The 20,313-nt window shown below is 40.5% G+C and overlaps 1 protein-coding gene across 2 annotated transcripts in view; it reads left to right on the top strand.

The window, feature by feature from the left end:
- Ralgapa2 (Ral GTPase activating protein catalytic subunit alpha 2) overlaps positions 1-20,313 on the top strand; it is a 275,792-nt gene that overhangs the window by 99,323 nt on the left and 156,156 nt on the right. For both annotated transcript variants that reach the window (XM_059261570.1, XM_059261569.1), the window contains exons 17-20: positions 3,288-3,422; positions 5,858-5,946; positions 8,003-8,093; positions 9,368-9,544. In XM_059261570.1, the coding sequence (XP_059117553.1) occupies positions 3,288-3,422; positions 5,858-5,946; positions 8,003-8,093; positions 9,368-9,544 (492 nt within the window). The remainder of the gene's footprint in view (positions 1-3,287; positions 3,423-5,857; positions 5,947-8,002; positions 8,094-9,367; positions 9,545-20,313) is intronic.

The raw sequence follows: 20,313 nt of genomic DNA, 5'->3' as shown, positions 1-20,313 counted from the left end.
TTTCTTATTGGAGACAGAGCCTTGCTGCATTTAATAAGATGGAATAAGGAAGTCTGCAATTAAAGAGTGAGTAAAAAGTAGACAGACATCTGGAGAAAATAGAAGTTAACTGAAGAGCTTACACATTTAGTTCAGTCATGCTGACTCTTAGTGGGGGTAAGAGAAATAAATCCTTATGATCATTTTGCTGATGTTTTCAATGGAGCTTTAGAAAGTAGTGGGTTAGTAATGGTGTTGAGTAACTACATACACCCTCAAGAGACAGGAAAGTTAGTGCTTCTAAATTGGGTATTATTAGACTTCACAGAGGATAAATTAACTTAGAATCTGAGGCAGAATTCAGCTCTTCAAAGTGATTCAAACAGAAATTGTGTGACATTCAAAACAGGATGTATTGAATCTGAAATTTATTGCACAATTGTTATGTAACTCAGATGTTCTTTTTCTGTTTGACAGGCAACCCTGTGTCTTTACATTTTATATCAGTGTTAAAATCATTTTCACTAGTTACAAAAGAGCAACTCAACAGGAACAGGAGCAACCTTAGCACAATGCTTTCTACAACAACGTGCCAGCAGAGGGAGCCCAAGAGCCGTTAGGAAGGGAAAGTGTCATTCTCTTACCCATTTGAGTAGAGCTCTTATTGAGTATGGACGGTGTGGCACACACAAAAGTCCATGAAATGTACACCTTCAAAGCAGCAAATCGGATTTATATTATGACATAAGAGTAATTGAAAATTCTTTTTTACACATTTTCTCAATTGACAATCAACTCCAAGAGTAGGCCCTAACAGAACAGTAAGGTATGTGGCTGTCGTCTCCCATTCTTCCATCCCTGCCATTTCCGGTTCTTTCTACAGGCTTGGACTTTCTCCACCTGAGAAGTCCCTCTTAACAGTTTTGCAAAAACAAAGCCTTAAAAGATGCATTAGGCCCGCCTGTTGGGAAGGCAGACAGCTGGTGGCAGCAGGCTCCTCATCCTCCGTCTGCTGTGTTGAGGACCAGTGGGGACACTCTAATTTGGAAGCCATAGTGCTGTGGCTGTGCCGCATCCCGCCAGATGGCGATCTTCTTTATCTTTAGAAAGACGCTGCCAATGTTGGCTCAGCTCTTATTTACTTCTGCTCAGAACCCAGAAACTGGCGTCCACCAGTGTTTGGCACCAGGCTTCAGGGGAAAAAAAAACCCCACTCTTCCCTCTGTCCACAAAAATGGGCACTGCCAATTATATTTCAGATAGTTAGGAAGCTCTTGGGCTCCCTCTACTGTTACAGGAGTGACAAATACGGTATCTTCATTTCGCCATCTTGTAAAATTAGAATAAGAAGGTGATTGGAAGGGCTGGTCCTGTAGTGTTGAGGGACCTGGTGCTAAAGAGTCTAGCAAACCTATGAAAAGGGCCTAGTCTTTGCTCTGGAATGTATAGGTAGACTAAAAATGTGCACATATGCCTTGTGTGTCCTCTATGGAGAAATGAACAGTTCTTTGGTGCCCAAGAGAAGCACTAGGCAAAGATGGCCTGGGAAGATGAGACTGTCTCTCCATGCTATCTTGGCCTATCTTCTCGCTGTGCTCAGGTTCCTAGTAGCATCTAGCTTTAAACTGTGGTCTAAGACAATGGAACTTCAATTCATAGTTAACACTCACACAAAGCTCGTGTTTGAGCCTTGTAATTGTACTAGTATAGTGGAAAACAGAATTTTCATTTGGGTAGAAAAAGCAGAGCAGCAACCCTTTGTGGAAATCCCGTGTATTAAACTCAGAATCATCTTGTGTACGCACATCTCCTTAGCTAGAGTGAACCTTTACTATGGTTTATGTCCAGATGGGAGGACTTCATTGGCAATGAATCTCCATTTCAGATGAGGAACCAGTGACATAGCCAGTTTAGATAATATAGACTGAGTTTTGAGAACTCTCTTTTTAAAAATAGTAAAACTTTCACTGATTAATTTTTTATTTTTGGAAAATATGGTGACATGGGTATGGGGATATGGAATTTTATGACAGCATCAGTGAGTTTGGAGTCCAGTGTGGAACATGCATAGCAAGATGCATAGTTGTAGTGCTTTGTGAAGCATGGGATGAGGGACAGGGGACAGGATTAGCAGAGATTAGCAGAGGGGAGTGACGAGCAGGAGGAAGAGAGCAGCAGGATCCAGAAGGATCAGTATTGTTGAGACTGAAGAGAGTGGGAGCTCTTGCATGATGACTGGGGATGGACTTGTGAGGTAGGGTTGAGGCAGGCCAGGTGGACTGATGGCAGACACAGTTATACCTTCGTTTCAGTGGTGCCTCTCTGGCAGCCATGCAGAGAATAGCAAAAAGAAGGAGACAGTGACTAGTTAGCAGGCTCTTCTGATGACCCGGGCAGAAGATTCTGTAATCCTGAGACTACGAGTCTAGAGGGAGCGGATAGAGTGCTGTGGCTGGTCCTAAAAGATTAAAATGGGCTGGCATTTTAGAAATGAGCTAGGAGAGAACCCATTCTCCAGGGCAGTAGAGGCTGTAAAACATTAGCAAAATTATCTGGTGTTGAGTGCTCATCTTTGGTTTTCCATTTTATACCATGTGGATCATTTTCGTGCTTAGTGACTAGTTCAGCTTTGCACTTGGTAATATGAGGATTGAATAGCACTTTATTTTGCACAATTGTACATTATCTATCAGAAGGAGTATTACAGTTAGAATTCTTGTTTCTTTTCATCTTAATTTAATGTTGGTGGGGTACCACCTATGCTCTCCTCAAGTATTATTTATCTATCTATGCATCTCCTACATGGCTGAGTCTTTCCTCCCTGCTAGGAAATTTCAAGTGACTCAGAGTTATCGACCATTTTTGTGGTTTTCTTCCCTTGCCCCTTTCCTTCATCTGGGAAACAAAAGGCCAATTGGAACTTAAGAAAAACATATTATGGAGTGGAATGTTAGTGTTAATAAATATGGGAAGTTTGATGATGGTCATGCAGATTATCTTTTTTTTTTTTTAAATTTAACTTTATTTTATGTTCATTGGTGTGAGGGTGTCAGATCCCCTGGAACCGGAATTACAGACAGTTGTGAGCTGCCATGTGGGTGCTGAGAAGCTGGGAATTGAACCCAGGTCCTTTGGAAGAGCAGCCAGTGCTCTTGACCGCTGAGCCATCTCTTTAACCCCCATGTAGATTATCTTACTGCAGTCTGGTTTCTAAAAAAAGAAAATCTGAAACTTAATGGTTTGTAAGTGTGAATTTTTTTTTTTAATCTCCAACCACATTCCTGTTTGTTTTGTGTTAATGCTTTCAGAAGTGGAGGAATTCCAGCAGGCAGAGAGTACCCCTGCAGCTGACACTGATTATCTTGTGGTGGGACAGCAGCAGGTCCCCCGGAGCTGCAGCACCTCTGACATCACTGAGCCTTTGTGCTCAGATTCTTCTCAAGGTTAGTGGAATCTTCAGTTGTTTATTTGTTTGTTTGATTGATTAATTTTGAGACAGCGTTTCTCTTTTTTTCCCTGGCAAGCTTGGAACTTAGTTTGTTGACCAAGCTGGCCTCGAACTTGCAAGTTTCCTCCTGACTTCCAAGTAAGTACAAGGATTAATTACCCTGGGGCTGGCTGAGTCCTTAGTTATTTAGTACAAAGCCATAGATTTGGGCTTGGGATGGGGGTAAGCTGCAGGTAGTGTTACTTACTACATTTGTTCTAAATGTCTATTTCAAAGAAGAAGGGGGTGTTGCGTGTGTATATGTGTTGTCAGTGTGGGTGTGTGTGTATGTGCATATATCTGTAGGCCAGAGGGTGACGTGGGCTATCTTTCCTTGATGCCTTTCAACCTATTTATTTGTTTATTTATTTTGAAGCAGAGCTTTTCCTGATCAGAAAGCTTACCAGTGAGCTCTAAGGAGCCTCTTGTCTCCCTCTGCCCTGCCCCAGGTTACAGCCCCATGCTGCCTCATGCAGCTTTTTATTTTGTGTGGCCTCTGGGGATCTGAACTCAGGACCTTATGCTTGCACAGCAGGCACTTTACCATTGAGCCATCTCCCCAGCCCAGGTATTTACTTTTTAATTTGACCATAAGAATGTGACTTCTGGAAGTGAAACTGTTTTGCTATTGAATATATTTATCTAATACATACGTATCTGTAGTCCTCAAGTTTGGCATGACTGGGAACTAGAGAGTTGTCTGAAGTGACTGGAGTAGGAGGGACAGAGAGTGTTCCCAAAGTGAAGAAGCTTAGCAAGTCAGAAGGCAGTGAGGGTCAGGCTCTGGGAAGAGCTGGAGGACTGAAATGGGAATGAAAGCTGACCAGCTGTGTGAGAGTTTATTAGCAGCTCGCAGACTTCCCTGAGGTTGAAGAGAACCTTTTCAGAGCATGCATTAGGTTTGTCTAGCTTTCAACAGCAGCAGGCTGTGGAAGGGGAGGAGGGACTCAGCTGCTACTATAGAGAAAAAAACCACACTTCAATGTGTACAGTGTCAGTAAATGTCCTGGCTTTTTAGTTCCATGTCACTTTAGTCACCTTAGATCCGTGAGTCAGCCAGAAAACAGCCTGCCTTGTTTGTCAACAGGTTAGCCTGTGTCTTCTAATATCAGGGTCAGCAAACGAGGAGGGAAGCTTTTTCTTAGAAACGCCCTTGAAATAAGAAATTATAGCAAATAAAGCTGAGAAAATATATTATCTGAAAATTTTCTATTCCTTAAAGGTGTTTATATGGATTATGGTATATACTTTGTGGTAGAATATTTGCCTAGCATCCAGGAGGCCCTGGATTTAATACATAGGACTATCAGGAGAAACAAAGAAAAAAATCCCTTAAATATTTGGGAGAATCTACCAGTTGCTTGGGGTTTTCCTATAAGAAAGTTTTCAAATCCTTTCAAATTTTAACAAACTTCTCCTGAGAGAAGAAAAGCTCCAGTGACCTAATGCACGGTCCAGTGTGCTTCCTTGCTTGCTTGTTTGTTAAGAAAAAGGGTCTCCATTAGCCCAGGCTGGCCCGGAACTTGCAGTCCACTCCTTAGTCTCTGGGTGCTGGCTTACTGACATGCACCACTACACCTGGCCAAGAGATTTTTAAATACTCTGCCTACAAGAGTGTGTGCGGTAGTACATATGCTGCTTCAGATGATTTATGTATGTAGATTTCAAAACAGCATGTTGTATAAGATAAACATGCGTTATTTGCCAAGTATACAATTTAAATTAAAGGACTATAATACCACTTTGATTTTCTTAATTTGGCTTTGATGTTTTTCTAGAAACTGGTTCTATTTGTTAATTTCTTTCAATTTTATTGGCTCCAGATTATTCTTCAGATGCTCTTATTAGCTTTTCTTAAATCTTTGCAGGCTCTGTGGTGGTATCCCCTTTGAAATCATTGAACCTGTTTCTGCTTTCTCGTGCTAGTCTTCATATTCAGGCAACAGGGCTGTCCTGTTGTTCCTGCCCTGTTATTTCGCAGGCCAACCCAGGAAAACCTTTTGTCAGATGCTGTCCCCAAGCCCACCTCCCCAGAGTGATGAGTCGTATGCCCCTGTCCAGCATAGTGCCGTTAAAGTGGGCCTATGAGCCACACTGAACAGTGTTTCATTTGCTCCAACTGAAGCATAGTACAGTAAGTGGGCCTGTGAGCCACAGTGAACAGTGTTCCATTTGCTCCAACTGAAGCTATCTACGGGCTATAGGCCAGGTCTCTGTGTAGATTGGACCTGTAGATGCTGCCCGTGCAGGCCCATAAGTCATGCATGAATCCTATGACATCTGGATACAGTGGTTTATCTATTTGTTTCTACCTCTGCCAGCCTGCCTGCCTGCTTGTCCCCTATTTTACCTTCTGAAACATTCATTTTATCATTTTTACCCCCTCTCTAGGTCAAAATTCACCAAATTTGAGCTCTTCAGATTCCAAGTCTGTTCAAGAGAGTAAAGGACACGTGAAACGGGAACATGAAGGAATATCAGTAAGATTTCCAAGAGAAAACCGCTCTGTTGTTAGAAACAAGCATAAATTGTACCACGATAATGAATCTATTGATGATAGTTTTCATTTTTTTTTCACTTAGATTGATTATAGGTCCAAATAATCTAGAAGTCACTTAAGGTTGTGCTTGCTTTCTATATAAAATATAGTCATTCTACAAAAATAGGGGGGAAGTAAGCATGATGTAGAATTTACTGGCTGGTCCTGTGTTATATAGTACACTTTGAGCAGGTATACTTGCCTGTAAAACCTTCCTTTCAGATTCCCTACCTGACACAGTTTTTCTAAAGCTCTGGTGTGTTTTTTGTTTTGTAAAGTAGGTATTTATTTAAAAAAAAATATAAAACATAAAGAAGAAATGGCCTATAATTTGTTCTTTCAGATAACCTCTATTTGTGTTTTAAAACTTAATGTATATTTATAAAAAATACAGATACAGAACAGAAGGGACCCGGCCCTGCTCTCCCTTCTTTGGAAGAGAGCAGAATTGAGGTCCTGTGTGTTTGTGTTTAAGAAAGACGTGTGCCAGCTTGTCTGTATGGATCTCATTTTTTGAAGTGAAGCAGATCCAGATGAACCCATTCCTGCCCACGAGCCAGAACAGTTCTGGTTCTGTTGCTTTGGCCACCAGTTCTGGTTTGTTTTTTAGTCCCTTCCTTTTGTGCCTCTTCACAGTGCCATGGTGTTGGCTGTGTTTTCCTCTATCATCCACATGTGCATGGCTCCAAGCAATGTATTACGTAGTTTCTAAAGTTTCTAAAATATTCTGTAGGTTCCTTCAGTTGTATGTTAGTAGAATACCCACATGGTATTATGTAGTAGTTAATTCATTTGAGTTTTCTCTGCTATATGATATTCTATTATGAATATATCATATATTTTTCCATTCTTCTGTTGATAGGCATCTAGATTCTTTCCAGAATTTTAGTTTTCTGAAAGATGTAGCTGTGTACCTTCTTAGACTTTTCTCAAGATCTCCATGTTCAAATGTTTCTGTGTGACTGTCTAGCAGTAGAATTAATAAATTATACAATCAAGAGAATGTTCCTTCCCCAAATGCTTATACCCATTTTCTCTCTACCAGCAATACAAAGAGTTCTCACCATCACTTTGTGTTGTCAGACTTCTGAAATTTTTGCAGGGCAGCTACATGGAAATGGGATATCTTATTTGAATTTCTTATATTACTAATAAAGTTTAAAATTTTCATGTTGATTGGCTATTTATATTTCATCTGTGAAATGCCAGCCTATGGCTTTTGTCATTTACTTTTTTTCTTTTACTTGTATTAGTTCTTTGTATAGTCTGAATAGTGACCTATAAACTATAAATTGCTGGAAGATGCAGGTTGCCTCCTGATTATTTATTTATTTTTAAAGGTATGAGTGCTCTATTTGCATGTATGTCTACATGCCACCAGAGGGCATCACATCACATTATAGATGGTTGTGAGCCACCATGTGGTTGCTGGTAATTGAACTCAGGACCTCTGGAAGAGCATCCAGTGCTCTTAACCTCTGAGCCATCTCTCCAGCCCGCTTCCTGATTTTTTAATCCTTTGTGTTAACATAAGGGCCAGTGTTTACTGGTGCTCAGAGAATTCTGTAGTATATTAACTAGGAAGGTTTTGAGCAGCCCTTTGGAAGTCTGGGTAGAGTCTATACTTTTCCTGCCTAAACATTCATGGGGAGCTCAGGTCTCCTGGAGACTTGTGGGACTGTGTGTACACTTGACTAGAGAAGCAAATAGAACTTCAAAATAAACCATTTCCACAGGATTGACTTGGCATCCCTTCTTGGTGTGTCCATTCAGCTGGGTCAGTTGACCAAGCAGAGAATATGAATTGGAGTTTCAGATCTTGAGAAACATATAACTTAATTATACTAGCTTGTGATCACATCCTTCAACAGAAAAACATCATTCAGTGTTTTGTTACTATTATTGCTTCTTTTATTTAAAAATAGGCTAGGAGCTTAAGGGTCTGGTAAAAGTTTCAACTTTCCGGTAATGAAAGCAGCATTTCTTTTTGTCTGAAGATCTTGGTTCGAAGGAGCAGCAGTCCTGCTGAGCTGGATCTAAAGGATGATTTACAGCAGACACAAGGAAGATGCAGGGAGAGACAGAAGAGTAAGTTCCAGGGCCTGCTTTAGTTTCTTCTTTTCTGAGTGGAGTGCTTTTCTTGTCAGTAGGGAAGAGGTGGTTGTGGAGAATATTTTTGAACCAGGAACTTAGAAATTATGTAGTTAATCCAGTTAGTAAAACAGTTCAATCAGTTATCTATACCCAAGAGGCTTGTCTCTCCATCTCTGGGCCTTTCTTCAGGCCTGAGGAACAAGAGGGATTTAGGGGAGCAGACAGACCCATAAGGAAAAGCTACCTTTCCCACAAAGCCCCCACAGGGAAGAAACACAAAACTTCAAAGGTACATTGAACTCAACTCGGGCAAGTGGGTGAAGATCAATCTCACTGGAATCCTGAGACGTTATCATAGGCTACGAAGCCTGGGCCCTGTGCTCTGTTCTCCTGTACTTAGAGGCCAGGTCTCCTCCTTGTCAGTATAGCAGAGTGGCAGCCCCTGCTCGCCCAGGCTGGCCCTCGATGGTGCGTAATGCAGCTCTTTCCATGCACTGCCTCTCTGTTGCCTGCAGCTCTGTGGAGGATGTGCTGTGAGACCTAACAGATGGATCGTCTGCTTATTAAGACAACTTTTGCAAATAGAAAGAGAGTAGAAAAGCAGTAGAGACAGTGCAGCTGAGGACTGTCAGCAGTGTTAGGAAGTAGAACTGTCTAGGCAAGCATTTCTGCTGTCAAGCAGTGGAACAGTCTAGCTTGTCTTGTGCCTAATTAAATAAATAACTACGTAAGTCTTAAAATCTCTGTATAATTACATTGTGACAAATTAAAACTTCTAATGTTTAAAGGAGAAAATTTCCAGTGCTGAAGACCTGTGGTAGTAGGACACCACATTTCAGAATCTGCCAGAATGATTCAGCCTGGGTTTAAGTTTGAACATTGGGTTTGCAATAGCAGAGTAAATTTGCAATGCTGTGAAATCAGTTACCACCATATTCCTCCTGTTTCTCTGTCTCCTCATGTTGTGGATGGATCTTAATGGGAACTAGGACTTGGTGTAACTTTGTGGCACATAGAATAATTGAACAAAGACACTGATCAGAACGCTACTTTATGAAGCCTTTTAATTCCCTGAACTTGGAAGATTTATTTTTCTTACTCAAGTGTTCATCAGGGACATTACTGAATGCCGTCCAAGTTCTTCAGGTTCTGCCCAAACCCCTAAGCAAAGCCTGTCAGCTGTGCAGGTGTTGTTTCTTATGTGGAGATAATTTTGAACTTATCTTCATCTAGCTGCAGTCTCAAACTTTGGTTGCTCTGTGTGCCAGGTGACAGCACTGGTAGTGACACGGCTGTGGGCACCAGCAATGAGACAGAGCTACCCATGAGCCCGTGGCAGACCTGTGAGGAGGACCCAGAACTCAGCACTCCCACAGACGCTGTGCCTGACTCTGATGCCCGCCATTGGTTACAGCTGAGTCCTACTGATGCTTCAAACTTAACAGGTAATTTGTGTGTAGAGGATTACTGCTACAAACAGGAGGTCCCAGAGTTCCCTGCTCTGGACACTTGAACCCTTTAGTACAGTGCAATGGAGATGCCACTTTCAACCACATTGGATTTGCAGCTCCAGTCACCTGCCCACAATTGCTCGTAAAATCTTAGAGTCTTGGATAAAGTGAGTTTTGAAATCAGGCAGATGTGGGAGGAAGCCTGCCATGCTTATGACCATTATCTCCTATGCTAAGAAGTGATGGTACCCATACCAAGGCCTTTGGAGACAGAAAATAATACGATTTTAGCTTACATGTACCACACAGGTAGAACAAGGGGATTGGCTGTCTTATTATTCAATTTTTAATTATTATAAAATATTTGATACACACAGTGTAAAATTGTGACATATATTTGGGTTAATGGGTCATATTAATAAAATGAACAACAGTGGCCTGCTGCTACCCACTTTAATGTCTAGAAGAGTACCTATCAGTAAGGTTCCAGAAACTGTGCTCAAACCTGTTTTCTTCTTCTTCCAGCAGCCTGTAATATATAATAATAATTCCTGGAACTGTAATGTCAGTGTTTATATGAATATGATCTTGACTTACTTTTCCTGAATAAAGAAGTTATTAATTGAAAAACAAAAGTAAAAACTGAGTGTAGCTGTTCAAGCCTCTAACTCCAGCATTTCGGGCAGAGACAGGCAGATCCTGGGAACTCACTGGCCAGCCAGTCTAGCACAAAAGGCAAGCTTTCAATTCATCAAAAGGCTCAGCTTTAAAGGACTAAAGTAGAGATTGGTAGAAGACATCCAACTTCTGGCTTCTTCATGAATGCACTAGACACCTGTACTCCCACACATATACATACGTCACCCCTATCACATATATGTAAATAAATAAATGATCTAATAACTCCCTCTGGGTATAGGAGCATACACTGTAGTCCCAGCATTTAGGAGTTGAGCCAGGAAGCACATAGGAAATAAAAGCCCCTTTTAAGTGCTAAAAATGACTCAAAAGTAAAAATAAAGGCTAAAGTTTTATTTTAAATAATTTTTTTTAATCAAGCAAACTTTAATTTTCATTGTGATATAAAACCTAAGTTAACCAAAGTGTCTGTTATTTTTGGAAATCCTTTGTATTATAACATTAAAATGTACAATTAGCATAAATGGTATTGATAAAATTCTGTCAATACTATGAACTTATATAGGATTTAAGAATTCTAATTTTGTATGGCAAGCAGGCTAAATCTCTTCATTTCTGTTTTGTGAGATCCACGGAAATCATACCATCCCACTAGAAAATACTAAGTGCCTGAGGTGGGGTTGGCCTGCAAATGCTGTACTGCCTCTACCTTCCCCACTGAATTATGGCTAAAATAACAGTTGCAAAGCCCTTTGAACTACTGGAGAATTGTTAATGCACTTATGAAATAAACAGCTTGTTTAGGTCCAATATATAAGAGATCTCACCATGATGGTATTATAGATCTAGTGCTGAATCTGACTTGAATGTTCTTAAAGATGAACCAGATGTAATTATTTTTATTGAAAGGAAAGAAAATTGGATGAGTGCTTCTTTTGTTTGTCCTTGGGGAAGATTAGTTTGATCCTGTTTCAGAGTGTGCATGTGACTGCTTAGTGTAGTGAGCTGTGTAACTCTGTATGATGCACCACCATGTTGCCATGAGCTCCTCCAGATACTTTGTTCTTTGAAATACTAAAGTGGAGAATCAGTACACACAGTTCAAGAGTTCATCCTGTCAGCAGTGGAAAGGACAAACTGTAATATGATGAGGCTTAAGGATTATCACGGTTCTGAACTTAACTCTCTGTTCTTAAGAGAACAATTTCTGCATAAATGGAAAAAATGAAACTTGTTAAAAAACCTGATTTTTAGGATGCAGAGAGAGCAAGCCATCTGATGGGGCGTGTGGCTCAGTGGTGGCGCCTGCCTCACATGTATGATGCCCTGGGACTGATCAGCAGCACTGCAGGTAACAGACAGAAGGTGCTGCGGTTTCTCACCGAATAATCCTGCCCATTACCAGTTGCTTAGAATGAAGTTAGGGGCCAACTAATCGGCTACTTTCATATTTGCTTGCTGTTTAAATTATTTCATACTACTGAAAACAATGGCTCATTTTATTATGTTCTAAAATACACTTGGGCCGTGTTTAATCAAGTACATTAATACATGTGAATAAAATGATGGTAATTAGCAAAAAGGTTTGTTTTACTTGTCTCTGGACACAGGAGCCACAGAAGGAATCTCCAGGTTCATTCAAGAGGCAGACAGAGAAAACATGGGGAACAATCTCTGTCGTCTTTTCCTCGGGAAAAACAAGGCAAGGCAGGGTGAACAGCCTGCTGTAAGTGACCTCAGTGGACTCTAGAGCATGAGGCTGTCTGGTTGACTGGGACCTGGACCTGGAGTGGGAAAGGCAAGAGTAGATGGACTTGCATGAGCTTATGTTGATTCATTCATATATGAAAAAAGCCATCCTTTCTCTGGTAAGGAATTTGCTATTTTTACAGTTAAGGAACACTAGGAGGGGCAGTCCCTCTCTAATATGCAAGGTCTTAGCTGCCGTAGATTAAGAGTACAGGTACACACTAATCCACACATCAAGTCTGCTTAGGGAGTAACTCATGAGTGGGGTATATCTGTGGCTCCGCTTCTACAGTCAGCATTGTAGCAGAGGAGCCTGCGATCTAGAAATACCGATTTAGATGCTGTGAGAAGTACAAAGATGAATAGGGCTGGGGAGATGGCTCATTGCATAAAGCACTTGTTGTGCAAGCATGAAGACCATAGTTGGATACCCAGAACCCACGTGAAAACCAAGCAGGTATAGCAGTCGCTTGTAATCCCAGTACTCAGAAGACAGATGAGGGATCTCCAGGGTAAGCTGGTTATCTAGACTAGCTAGAATTGGTGAGCTCTGGGTTCAGTGAGTGATTTTTTTTTTCCCTCAGTAAATAAAGTGGAGAGTGATTCACAAAGACCATCAATGTCAACTTCACCCCCCCATGTACTCATACTCACACATGTGCTTCAACACATGTGTAAGCAAGCATACATACACATACACACCATACACATACATGTGACAAAAAAAGATGGAGTCATAGGTACTGATTTCTTAAGAATTATAAATGAGACAGAAGATGTGTCCTGATTATCACAAATAATGTGGTAAGTGCTGTGTAGTTTATATAATGAAAGTTAGAATCTTAGGGGTAGACTAAAGGTGATGGATGTAGTCAGAACTGATTCCTCACAGACATGGAATCGTGGTGTGTGATGGAGGGTCTTCCACATCTAGCAGGGAAAGAATGTACTATTAAATGGATCACTGTGTTACAAGTATTTATCCATGGTGGGGTAAAAGAGAGAGAATTTTTAACTAATACCATGCTTGAAGTTAGTTCCAGAAGTATAGAATTTTTAAATTTGAAAAGGAAACTTTAAAAACACTTGGAATAAAATGTCTTCTAAACAAGAAAGAGAGGAAGAAAAAAACTCTGTGATCTTGGGGTAGAGAGGGTTTCTCAAATGAGAAAGGAAATGAGGCAGCAAAAAGCTAACCAAAAGAACGTGCCAACAGTTCAACCTAAGTAAAACTAAAACTTTTAAAATCAGAGACACTTTAAAAATTCTTTGACTAATTAGGACCCCAAAAGGCAAAGCCCAACTTTGATGGTCATTCCTTTCCAGGTTCCTATCAGGTTTAAATAAGATTTGATAAGGAATAGCCAATGTCTTGCTTCGGGTGGGAGGGGTCAGTGTCTTCCTCTGATGGATTATGAGCTCCATCATAATCCATCATAATCCATAGGGAAAGCAGATTGTCTTTTGTGTGCACAGAATCCTCCTGACTCCAGGATGGTATGCCCTTAGTAAATAGCCCAAATCAATGAACAAATATGCTTTAAGCTTCAGATTATTATTTAGCTAAAAATATCAATTAAATTTTAACCTTAAAATCATCAAATGTAATGTAATTTCAGATCTCTTTTATTTAATATATTTATCACTGACCTATATCCCAATGTCTCTTACGGGAAGTCCTTTTAATTACACTTGTAGATGTGAATTGAACATTGTTTCCCTACACTGACGTTGATTTCTAGAAACAGTTCATCAGTGTTCTGTCATCACACACATTTTTGGTGTTTTACCAGCCTCTGATACGCTTGTCATCATGAAATACTGTAAAGAAAAGAAATAGTAAAAGCTACAGTGGCGTGGGTAAATTGTCTTCTGAAGTTAAATTGGGATTGAGCAATAATGGAAGCAGACGAGGAAAGGGCGGAGCGTCAGGCTGCCATGGAGCAGAATGCCAACTTGTACCCCAATCTTCTGATTCTGGAGGGGATCACCCAGCTTTTCTGCCTCTGCAGTTAAGAAGTTATCAAGAGCCTGAGAGGTGATATCTTTTGTTTTCAAAGAAAAAGGCTATCTTTGCTCAAACTCTGCCAAGCCTAAATAAAATGGCAGCTGTATGAACTGGCCCTTTGATCGTAAGTACCTATCTGCCAGTTAAAATTTGTTCAATATTTTCAAATTCCTAAATTTCATATTTGTCCATTATAATCATGTATGTATTTGGAGAAAGATGATAAAATTTTACATATGTTTAAGAATCCATACTTTAGTAATTTTAAAGGCCTCTATAACATTTAGAAATAGTGAAACAAAAAGACATTAGGCTACTAATGAAAACAAAGCAAATGTTTGGTATTTTGGAGGTGAACATGGAATTTTCTAAAATCTCTGAAATCCCCCTTTTTAATCAAGCGTTCCTTCATTGAGGACACGTCTACATGTAAAATGTCAGCATCTGCTCTGGAACTCGTGCCACCAGCCGGGTAATTTTGGGCAAAAACACTTTAGCTCATTAAAATCTTCACAGTAATATTGAAAAAATGAACACAGTCCCTTGAAAACCTTCTAAAGAGCTCAACATATTTTGATAATGGGGGATGTTGCCTACGGTTTTATTCTCTGAGGCAAGAATGGCTCCTAATGCAAAGCAGTGTTGGAACGGACTTTTATGTAGATCTTTCAAAACTGAGGGTGCTGGTTGGTGGCGGCACAGCAGTGCAGGTGGTGAGTGGACCCAGCCTTCACGTACACGGAGTTTTCTCTTCAGCAAAGCACCAGTGTCATTGGGATGCTGGAGTAATCTCACTTTGTATGGCTGCATTCTTAAAGTTGGGGTAGTATAATAAAGCAAAGCTACGAAGCACCTAATTTTCCTACCCCCCATCAGGGGCTTAAAGCAATATAGCAAACTTATTGAGAGAAATAAATGCCATATCATGCTCCTTGTTCACTTGAGGGCTTATGTTGATTCATAAGCATTCATTAAAGCTTCTACATGTCTTTGCAGACTGGCAGCTGTTTGGTACTGTGCTTGATTTTACAGGAGGAGTCTCTTCTGAGGCTTTGTAAACGTCAGAAAATGAAAAGGACGCATGGTTAGGCTTTCCCTCCGTGCCTTCAGTTTTTTCAGACTGTCTTGTGGGAATTCTGGTTCAGATGTCTGTCTGTACATGTTAATGTATCTTCTCCAAGGAGTATCTGGTGTTTCTCTGGAAGGAATAGACTCATTTTCCTTAAGAAGCAACAGTGCTCCTGTGGATAGCCTTCCTACAACACTTCCTGTCATCCTTACTGAATCTTGTGTTCCAGTGTCTGGGGAGCTTTCCATCAAGAGCATAAAAACCTGCTGGAGTCATCTTGGACCCGCTTTCTCGTTTCCAGATTCATTCTTCTGGCTTCTTTCTGGCTTTCTTAGCCCTCTCCTCAGGTTCCTCAGATACAGAGATGTACTTCATTTTCTTAGATGAAGCCTTAGGAACTGCAAAATCAGTTCCTCTTTGTATGGGGTAGACGTTAAAATAATTTTGGAATAGTTATGTAAATAAGAAGTGAAAATGTGTGACAACAGAGAGAAAATACTGGCAGAAATGGAAAACTCCATAAAAGTCTCACCAAAGACTCAGAAAGAGAAGCAGCGCAAAGGTGACTTTAACAGAAAGCATAAAGATTTAGAAATAAGTCAAGCACGTTAGCTACCACAATAAATATAAACGAGTTCTTTAGAGGAGAGAAGACCACTGGTATAGTTCTGGCAGTCAGCTGGATAAAATTTAAAGCAAAAATTTCAGCAATTGTAATACATGTAATACATGTAATACAGTTACATGAACTTCCCAGCCTCCAGATATATGATGTAAAATTTAGGGGAAAAAAAAAAAAAAGCCAAAACAACAACAACAAAAAGAGAAAAAAACTGATAAAACCCTACTAATAGGAAGAAACCTTAATATAAACTGCCATTAACTGATGAGTTAAGCAAAAACAAATACTATAAGAATAAAGAAAGCATGATACAGTTAGCTTAGTTGAATGGACACGGACACGTATATATGTATTTGTGCAGACGTGTTTATCTTTGAATTTAACAGCTAAGATACGTACTCTTAGAAATCACACAGAACATTAATAAGTTGGACACTTTGTATCAACAGAGGTGCCTGACTTGTTTCCTAACATGTTCTGTGATTATGATGAAAACAAAAATAAGAATGACAAAAATTTAAAAAGGAGAATAAAAACCAGGCTTCAAATCAAACAGTACATATTATGATCTCTAGAATGTAGCTGAACTTTTTTATGAAGGACAAAATATAACCTGCTGTCCATGTATAGTAAGTGAAATAGAACATGTGTGTCCTATTCCAAAATTAAAGTGAAAGAATAAAACCATAGAAGATATACTAAAATGCTAGTAACACGTAAGAGGTTATGTGAGTGGACTGGAAAGTGAAACAGAACAAAACAAAATAGCAGAGGCGATAACCAAAAACATTCCTTATAAACATTAACAAAGCTAGATGAACAGCCCAAGACTGATCACGGAAACAGTATGTAGGAAAACCTAAGTACATGGACAATATGGTCATTTACAGTAATAGCAGATGTAATTTGAATAAACTTCTAAAAGCAAGAGATACTCTCTAGTTTTACATAATTGCAAATCGAGACCCTTTTTTTTCCAACCCGTTCCATAGAAAAAGAAAGAAAGCTCTTTTATGCCTTCCTACCTACCTTGTGCTACTTTGATAACAAACCCAGACAAAAATCATTATGATAAAAGCAAAGTTAGAGACCATGTCAGTCAAAAGCATGTAAGCAAAAGTCCTAAACAGAACAAAGGGAATAAAAACAACAGAAAAATACACATCAAAAGAGAAGTCCGGGAGTGCCCCTCACCATAAAGAACAGTGTCTCACTTTTGCTCCCTGTTGCTGTGGTTAAAAGATCTGGACAAGGGACTGGAGAGATGGCTCAGTGGTTAAGAGCATCGACTGCTCTTCCAAAGGTCCTGAGTTCAATTCCCAGCAACCACATGGTGGCTCACAACCACTTGTAATGAGATCTGGTGCCCTCTTCTGGCCTGCAGGGACACATGCAGGCAGAATACTGTATACATAATAAATAAATAAATCTTTAAAAAAAAAAAAAAAGATCTGGACAAAAGCAACTTAGGGGAAACAGTTTATTTTAGTTCACAGTTCCAAGATCCAGTCACTCATAGTGGGGAAGTCAATGCAGCAGGAACTTGAAACTGTTACTCTACACCCACAGTCAAGAGCAGAGAGCAGTAGGGTAATGCACAAATGCCCAAGCTCGGGTCACTTTCTCCTTATACAGTACAGGACCCAAACCTCAGAAATGGTGCCACCCACAATGAATGGGTCTTCCACCCCCAATTACCGTAATTAAGACAACCCCCACAGATATGCCCACAGGCCAACCCAGTCTAGTCAGGCCCTGGTTGAGACTCTTCCCAAGTAATTCTAGATTGTATCAAGTTGACCTTTAAAAACCAACTATTACAAATACTTACCATGAGAGAAACACCAGACACCTCCCCACTGAGGAACAGTCAATGAAGCGTCTGAGCAGACTTCTTGGAACTCTGAAGGCTGTCAAAATGTAAAAGCCTAAAAATGATTACAGTCTAGTGAAGACTTTAGAGACAGAACAAGTGTCGTTCCCAATTACCATTGTAGTTGCAACAAGGAACTCTACAGGTGCAGAGGTGGCTCAGTGGGTAGTGCTTGCTGTGCAAGTATGAGGGCCTGACTTGATTTCCCCAGAACCTACATAGCAGCCGGGGGTGGTGGGATGTCCCTATAATCCCTGTGCTCCTCTGAGGAGATGGGAGCTGGAGACAAGAGGATGCCGCTAGCTCATAGGCTGGCTAGTCTGGCACACACAGCAGTGAAGAAGAGACCCTGCCTCATACAAAGCAGAAGGCAAGGACCAGTACTCCAAAGTTGTACTCTGAATTCCTGCACATGCCAGGGCATGTGTGTGCCTAAACGCGTGAGTGAGCGCTCACACACACGCACACACACACACACACCCCAAAAAACAAAACAAAACCTTTTTTTGAAAAAATGTAAGTGAAACTTGGATTTTAATACTATTTTAGTACTGGCTTGTTAATTGTAATAAATATCCTAATGTAAGAAGCTGGTAATGGGAAAACTAGAGTATTTGGAGATTATGTCTACCTTATTTGCAATTTTTTTCATAAATTTAAATAATAGCATGAGTAAATTGTTAAATAAAAATGTATTAAAACTAAACAACTCTTCTGGCATGCAGGCATACATACAGGCAGAACACTGTATAATAAATAAATAAATAAATCTCTAAAAAAATGTTTAAAAAAAAAAGCTGGGTGGTGGTGGTGGTGCACACCTATAATCTCAGCACTTGGGAGGCAGAGCCAGGCAGATCTCTGTGAATTCGAGGCCAGCTTGGACTACAGAGCGAGATCCAGGACAGGCACCAAAACTACACAGAGAAACTCTGTCTCCAAAAAAAACCAAAAAATAAACAAACAAACAAAAACTAAACAAAAATTAGGGGCTGGAGAGATGGCTCAAAGTTAAGAAGAGCACATGTGATTCTTGTAGAGGACCCTGGTTTCCTTCCCAGCACCCACATGGTGGCTTACAACCATCTGTGACTCCAGTCCCAGGGATTCCAGTGCCGCCTTCTGACCTCCAGGAGCATCAAGCATGCACAGGCTGGGCATGGAGGCAGGCAAAACACTCGTATGAATAAGATCAATAAATCTTCAAAATTTTAAAGTAAGAAAATGAAATGAGTAGTCTTTACAGATAAGGTAAAACTGGGTGTGGTGGCCCATGTCTTTAATCCCAGCACTCAGGAGGCCGAGGCAGATGGAGTTGTGTGAATTCGAGGCCAGCCTGGGCTACATAGTAAGTTCCAGGATAGCTGGCTTTACACAGTGAGAATCTTAAAGAAAAAAACAAAAACACCAAGGTAAAGAAATGAATGAAAAGGGTTTTTAAAAATCCTAATTGGATTTTTATACCTAGTTAAGTATGGAGTGAAAAAATATAGATAGCCCCACTTGTTCCCTCAAGTCCTTCTTAAGCCACATTGAAAGGACTATTAAATGAGTCATAACTCCATAGGACTTAGTTGGCAGGGGCAAGATAGTAACAACTAATTTTTAGAGATAACAAAGAAGATGGGATGCATTAGATGGAACGGCTTTCACTCTTTTCAGGTGGAGCCCTGACAACTGAGAAGCACGCTGGCTGAAATCCTTGCAGGTGCTCTGAGAGTTAGAAGGATAGCCATGTTAGGTACCTACAGAAGTAGGAGGCAGTGATCGGACTGAACATGGGAAGCCAGTACATCCACTTGAGAACTCGTAATTGGGCACAGTGGCTCTCATGCCCTTGATCCCAGCACTTGGTAGGTTGAGGTGTAAAGGCCTAGACTTAACTTTACAGGCTCTATTTTAGGGAAAGGACCACCATCTCAGACCACCTGCTCTACTCAGTTCTAGGAAGGACCTCAGGAATATGCCATGATAACTCGAACGGATAGAGAGCAGTATCCTTCTGCAGACATCCTGTCTGCTGTTTAAAGGAAAGCTTAACAGGATCCAGATACTCCTGCAGACATCCTGTCTGCTGTTTATACTGGAAAGGAAAGCTTAACAAGATCCTGTCTGTGGTTTATGGCCCTTGGAGAGATCTAGATAATCTTGCTGAGCAGTCCAGATAATCCTGTTCAGTGGGTTGTGGTTCCCCACCAAAAGTCTAACACAATAGTTTCAAATGTGGTTTAGTACCCAAAGTCTAGACCAGTAGTTTCAAAGAATCACCTTGCCCCATACGCCTTCTACCCAATCCCAAGTTGCCAATTCCCAGCTTGTGGTTTTTCCCTATAAAAACTCTCTACACCTGGGCTCGTGGCCGCCGCCACATTTCCTTCCATCTGCCGTGTGGTGGCCCAGGTTAAACCTGAATAAAAGGACCCTATGTGCTTGCATCAGAAACTGGCTCCTTGGTGGTCTCTGGGGGTTTGGGAAATGGGTACAACAGAGACAGGAGTATTGGTAGTTCAAGGCTTGCCTGAATTACAAGTGGGACAACCTAGGGTAAAAAGCAAGTGAGTTGGAAAAAAAGAGAGAGAGAGAGAAACAAAAGAAGAAAGAAAATTATCACTGCCCACAAGCTGCTGACTTTGTTCTAGAAGATAAAGTAGATGACAGTGTTTCTGGGGTGTGATCACCAGTGTATGACTAAGAGATGCTGTCTTGAAAACAAAGGGATTAGATTAGATAAGGGTTTACATATTTTCTCAGCAAGAGAGAGCTTTTTGGAAAATTGTTTCCTAGAGTTTTAGTTCTAGGAAAA

Source organism: Peromyscus eremicus, chromosome 4 (assembly GCF_949786415.1).
Source record: "Peromyscus eremicus chromosome 4, PerEre_H2_v1, whole genome shotgun sequence".
Taxonomy (NCBI): domain Eukaryota; kingdom Metazoa; phylum Chordata; class Mammalia; order Rodentia; family Cricetidae; genus Peromyscus; species Peromyscus eremicus.
This window is presented reverse-complemented; position numbering and strand designations above follow the sequence as displayed.